Source organism: Corylus avellana, chromosome ca3 (assembly GCF_901000735.1).
Source record: "Corylus avellana chromosome ca3, CavTom2PMs-1.0".
Lineage (NCBI taxonomy): Eukaryota > Viridiplantae > Streptophyta > Magnoliopsida > Fagales > Betulaceae > Corylus > Corylus avellana.
This window is the reverse complement of record NC_081543.1, coordinates 6,729,953-6,736,072: the sequence shown is the minus strand read 5'-3', so window position 1 is coordinate 6,736,072 and position 6,120 is coordinate 6,729,953. Positions and strand designations below refer to the sequence as shown.

Genomic DNA, 6,120 nt, shown 5'->3' with positions numbered 1-6,120 from the left:
TACCCGGAGCGGAGAGGTCAGGGGAGGAGGGATGGGCATCCCTCCTCCCCTGGAGGCCGCGGCGCTCTATTTTCTTAGTGTTTTATTCCCTATTGATTTCACCCGTTTTTTAGAAAATCAACTTTATTTCATTCTCGTCAAATACTGAATTGATAAGATATATTAATTATGAATTATTATAATCATCTAATGCTTACATTTTTAAAAAAAGAATTGTTATATAAACTTCAAATTACAATAATACAATGACCACGCTCAGATAAAATAATTACAATAGATTTATTATTTAATGCATTTTTTTGGATAAAAAAAGGAATTACAATAATACTTGGTATGCATTAGAAGAATGAGAAATATATTTATATGCCTCAAAGGTGAGATTGGTGTGATTTCAGTAACTTCATATTTGGATTTTGAGCATTTAAAATCAAAGGATATGAAGAATAATTGTTAATGTAAATTAGTATGAACTAAATTAACAGTCACACCACAATAGGATACTAAAACTTTTTTATTTTTTATTTTTATTTTAACTACACTTAACCCTCGGTAACTACCACTTCATTTATACGTTGCTCTCACCAACTACTAACTGTCATACTCAATCTCCTTTAACTATTAATCGTTAGCAAAATAAAACTCTTGTTAATCGAGTATGTTAAATAAGACAGAATTTTTTTTTTTTTTTTTTTTGACATATCCATACAAGAGGGGGGAGGAGGGATTCGAACTAATCACCTCCGCTTCATAAGACGTGGTCTCCAGCCAATTGAACTACCCCTTGAGGACCAGAAAAACGTATATGTGACATGCACATGCTCATTTCTAAACTGAAATGAAAAAAGACCCTTAGTTTAGAAACTAAATTTACTTAAGTACCCTAGAGTTAAAAAATCCTAAATCAAAAGAAATAAAAAATAGAAAAATAAATCTTAAAAAAATAAAATAAAATAAAATAAAAATAAAAAGGGGTGGTTAAAAGACACTTGCTTTTAGATAATTTCCAATTTATGTGCTTTGCTTGGTAATAGGTTGCTCATGACAGTTCCTTTCAATGTAAAATGAAGGGTAATATTGTCTTAATATTAAAATTGAAGGATAAAATTTATAATATTACCCCTCATTTTAATCTTCTCTATTTCATTCAAATGAAACTGAGAAGATCCTACTTGCTTCTTTCGCAGCAGTTCTCTGTGTGCATTGCTTTTAGGTAATACTCTTTTTTCTCATTCCCTTCCATTTCTTTTACCTACTCATGTGCTTTCCCTTTGTATATATAACTGTTATGGGTTAGAATAACAGTTAGCTTACAATCATTTTTTAAAGGTGTAAGGATTTGTTGATCTTGGTTCATCATATTAAAACTTTTATTATCATTTACAACAAATACTTAAAACTTTTTATATTCTAATTTTCTTATGAAGTTATTTTAAAGTACAGAGGGATTACATGTTGAAGGCCAATGCAAAGTGGTTGAATTCCAACTGATCTAAGCTTATCATTTTATCTATTTCACTCCCACACAAATACTTTGTTAGCAAATCTCTCAGGATCTTGGTATGTTAAACATGTAATCATCTGTACAAAATTATATGCTTAGTGTGCATTTTGCATCTGAGTTTCAACCAATCAATCATAATTAATGGAGCTATAAATCTTCCTATAAGCATTGAAGCTCCATTGCCTTAGTTGAAGTAAGATCACTCAAATTACAAGAGAGAATCAGAACATAAATTTCCCAGACATGAGTATCCACTCATGCCGACTGTGTGTGTGTGTGCGGGGCTCTTCACATGCACAAGAGTGTATGCAAGTGACCCATGCCCATGGCAAGAGCCCTTGGGCTTTTAATGAGACATGCCAATGCCAATGCCTTGGCTTAGACTACAAGTTTAAGCAAATTTTTGCAGGGGATTTCACAAAGACAAGTAGACACCTCTGCCTCCACCACCTCCAGAGTTAATAAAGATACACTACATCTTTTTCTTATGTATAAACTTGCATTAAATCAAGTATAACACACATGATTGATGATTAGTACAATGAAACAGCAGCCCTTCATTTAGCTTTCTTTATCATCCACCAGAAGAGCAATAATCATGCCATCAACAATTGTTTCATCACTGAGATTGCAACAAAAACAACCCACTCGTAAACTCTTCAATTCAGATAACAAGGAATGATTCATAATCAGCAAGCTCTCTCTCTCTCTCTCTCTCTTTCCTCCTCCTCCTTTAGGCTAGGAATTCCACGAAGCATTTCATGTTTTCCACATCTTCTTTGGATTCTGAATGCCTTGGTGGTTTAAAGAGCTTCCACAGACCAATTGGATGCCGGCTTTTAACTTCAACATCGCCTGAAAATCTACCAAACATTCTTTCACACTCCGGATATGGCTTGACATAAAGATTGTAAAATCTAAGCCTACTTGGCTTTATCAAATCCCTCAACCCCACCGCAAAACCAAGCCCACCTTTTGCTCTCAAATACTCAATCACATTGTACCGAGGAACAATCTGTTTTTCAAAGTTTACACCCAAATACTCAGGAACATCAACCAAACTGCCAACATTCAGTTTCATCCTATGCACCAAAAACTCAATCTTCTTCTCAATGTTCTCTATCTCATACACAATCAACCTTGGCTCTTTCCACAGCACCTTAAAGGCTTCTCTACGGATCAACCCATGTTTGCATAAGCAGTCAACTCTCAGTTTCACTTCAAACCCAGCTCTAAATGCTCCTCCAATCAAAATCTTCTCCTTGATCGGTTGCCGGCATTTCAAAGTCCTCAGCAATTCCAAACACCGCGAAAGTTCCCCCAATTCCATCCCGAGAATTCTCGGTTCCCTAACAATCTCTTTCCTAACCAAATCCTCACTAAACCCCAAATCTCCAAACTCAAAAAGCAATGGCTTTAACCTCTCTTCAACCCCAAATCCTAAAACACAAGGAAACGAACGAAAAATCCAATCAATTTCATTCCTTTCAATCCCAATGTCCATAAAAAATACAATTCTCCTATGAATTTCCTTCTTGTTCATCATAATTACCCTTGGAAAGCCCTCTAATACCCTACTAACAGTACCATCACTAAACCCTAAACCCCTCAAAACGTTAACATTCCTAGAAAATCCATATGGGTCTAACTGAAACCTCCTAGCAAGCTCGAGCACATTCCTAATTATCAATGGGGAACCACTCAAGAACTCCAATTCTAGGAATCCCATTTCCCATTTCCTTAGAAATTCAAATTCCAAGACCCCAGGACAGTCACATATCAACGAAACCAAAGATTTCTGTGGAATTTTGAGTTTTAAGAGAATACCCAGAGACTTTTCAATCTCCCACGAATTGGAATTCAGCAAAAATTTGTTTTTTGCGAGGAAATTGTGGAGTTGAGATGAAGGGAAGCCGTACCTCTGGAGGAGATTGGCGAGGGAAATCTGTTTCCTGTAATGGGATTGCTGGGAGAACTTGGAAGGAATTGGGGTTGAGGAATTGAAGGCAGTGGAAAGGAATTGGGTTTTGTGCGTTGGGATAATTGGTGATTGTTTGGAAGTTGATGTGAGGCGATGGAGCGTGCTTCTGGTTAGAACCTTCATGGCGACTGGAGCCGAGCTTGTTTGTCATTTGGTACCTTCACAGAACGAGGTCACTTGTTTGGGTGACAATTAACGAGAAAAAAATAAAAATTTATATATATACATATATAAAAGGTATATTTACATGAGCCCTTCTTACAGCTCAAATTAACATTAACAACCATTTTCCAAATATTATTTTTTCTAATAGGAAAAATACATCAAATAAAAAACACAAAATATTTGTGGGCATTCCAAGAAAAACCCACGATAATTGTTGATGACAGTTTTTCGAGGATAGTGACTCAGGAATCCGAGAGATGAGTTATCTACAAAATGGAACACGTAGGATAAGAGTTTGTCGGGATGTGCCGGCAAGAATAGCTCTGATGCCTAAGTTAGTTGGTCATATTGGAGAGCAAAAGAATGCTTGAGTATGATTCACCAAATAGGTTCCCTTTTATAAGCATCAAGCAACAATTAGTATCCCCCGATTCTCAACCTCACGTTCCCAAGAATTTACTGTGCGCAATGCTGGAAAAATGGCTCATGGGATTGTGGGCCAACTCTTGATCATGGGATCGTTGAGTTGGTTAATGGCTCGGTCACGTTCGTACAGAATGTGGCTCCCGATTTATTTTAGGGCATGTCCACTTGTGGCTCGGTTCACTTGTGGCTCGGTTCAGCGCTGGAAGCTTGATCACGTTCTCTAGTGAACGTGGCTTCTCTTGCTGTAATCTTGTTTTTCCGTTTTACACTCAGTGGGCTAGCTTAATGTTGGCATGGGTCTTTCACTGGTGGGCTTGTATGATGAGAATAGTCTTGGAAGCCCATTGAGTATTTGGTGGCTGATCCATTACTCAACAATAATCAATACAATGTCGAAAAAACCAAATGATTATTGGAAATGGGCCAAGAGATTGGTCCAGTCCAGTTAGTTCTTGGCTCAGTGACCAAGAACTAATGTTAGCTGAACTGAAGTCCCAAAAATAAGCACCATTGTGGCCTCTAGGAGGGAGGTACCTAGAAAAATAGGCTTGGTAAACACCACATCTGGATCTACAGCTAGATTTAGGGCTCTTCATAGGAAAAAAGAGGGCACCAACTATGGAAATACAGTCGAGGATCCGTCGCATGAGTAAAAGCAAGGCGGTAGACTAGTGGTGGTGCGTGCTGAGCATGTAACATCCAATACAAACACGTTGCAAATTCTTTACGAATCACCTATTAAAATAATGTTTAAATCACGAGTATATATATATATATATGTTAATGCAAATATCCACATATTTTTTATATAAATATCATTAAAAAAAAAACTCAAAAGGGATTCATACCTTGATATTTTTTAAACGACCCAAACGAGACTTAAAGGTGTGGAATTGTTTGCGTTCAAAACGCGATAATCTAGGGTTTTAAAAACATTTTTCTTTAGGCCTTTTCAAAAAATGATTAAAAAATTTGTGCAACAATCGAGCAATTCAATGTCGCACAAAATGATCGATCGTTGCTTTTGAACGATTGAATGGTGCAACATGGCACAAAACGATCAATTGGTGCACTAAACGATCGTCTGCATACTTTTGAAGCATAATATTTCAATACATGCACGTGAGGATTTATTTAAGGGGCTTAGGATAAACCCTAGGACCTATTTTTGCCCATTTCTAATACCCTACCCTAGAGATGGGGGAGAGAGAGAGAGAGGGGATCACTTGGAGGTTTTGCTCCTAAAAGCTTGGAAAAGCTCTCATCTTAAGAAACAAGAAGTTGATCTTTTGAGATGTCCGAAGTCAAATCCAAGTGATCACGATAAGTAAGCGCTCATGGAACCACCAAAATATTTTGTTAATTAACATGACTATTTTTCTATAAACTGAGCATTTGATACTCATGACCTTTATAACTTATGTCGTGAGCCTAACATTTATAAATGATGATTACACGATGACACTAATAAATATTGATTATTTATAAAGTAAATTATACTCTCAACCGAACTATATTGTGTATTGCACCATTTACAGATGGTGGTTAGACACATATAAAGACTTGACCCTATTGTCCATTTTTTCTTTTATTGTTGTTGTTCTTGGACCCAAAGGTTGTTAGTGGCCGGCGCAGCCATATATAAATGGTGGCCACACCTTACAGAATTGCTAGTAGTTCGGACTTGGTCGAGCTACTAGTGGCGGCTTGCTACCTTGTTTCACTAGGACGCTAGTATTGTACTAAAGGTCCCACGAGACTTACAAACCTCATCGTAAGAAGGTTAAGGGTACACATAGATCATACTATAACACCCGAGAAATTTGATCTCTTATAATAAATGACAAACGTCACTTGAATGATAAAAATATATTATCATTAGATTTTTAAATGTGTCGTCAATGTGCTATAAAAATGTGATATTAATAGGGTTATGTTTAGGAGTTATAAGATAAAGTGAATATGTGAACCGAATGATTTGTCATATCAAACAATTGGCAAACAAACTCCAAATACTTCAAGTAAGATGCAAAAATGTTCATTTATG

At 36.5% G+C, this 6,120-nt stretch overlaps 1 protein-coding gene across 1 annotated transcript; it reads right to left on the bottom strand.

Annotated features, from left to right (window-relative positions):
- Positions 1–1,639: 1,639 nt before the first annotated feature.
- LOC132175591 (transcription termination factor MTERF15, mitochondrial) lies at positions 1,640–3,653 on the bottom strand. The gene has a single exon (XM_059587573.1). It carries the CDS (start codon positions 3,603–3,605, stop codon positions 2,235–2,237), a length of 1,371 nt encoding a protein of 456 aa, XP_059443556.1. The 5' UTR covers positions 3,606–3,653; the 3' UTR covers positions 1,640–2,234.
- Between the last annotated feature and the right edge of the window lie 2,467 nt (positions 3,654–6,120).

Coding starts and splice junctions, on each gene's coding strand:
- LOC132175591 (XM_059587573.1), bottom strand. CDS start 3,605: ATGAAGGTTCTAACCAGAAGCACGCTCCATCGCCTCACATCAACTTCC.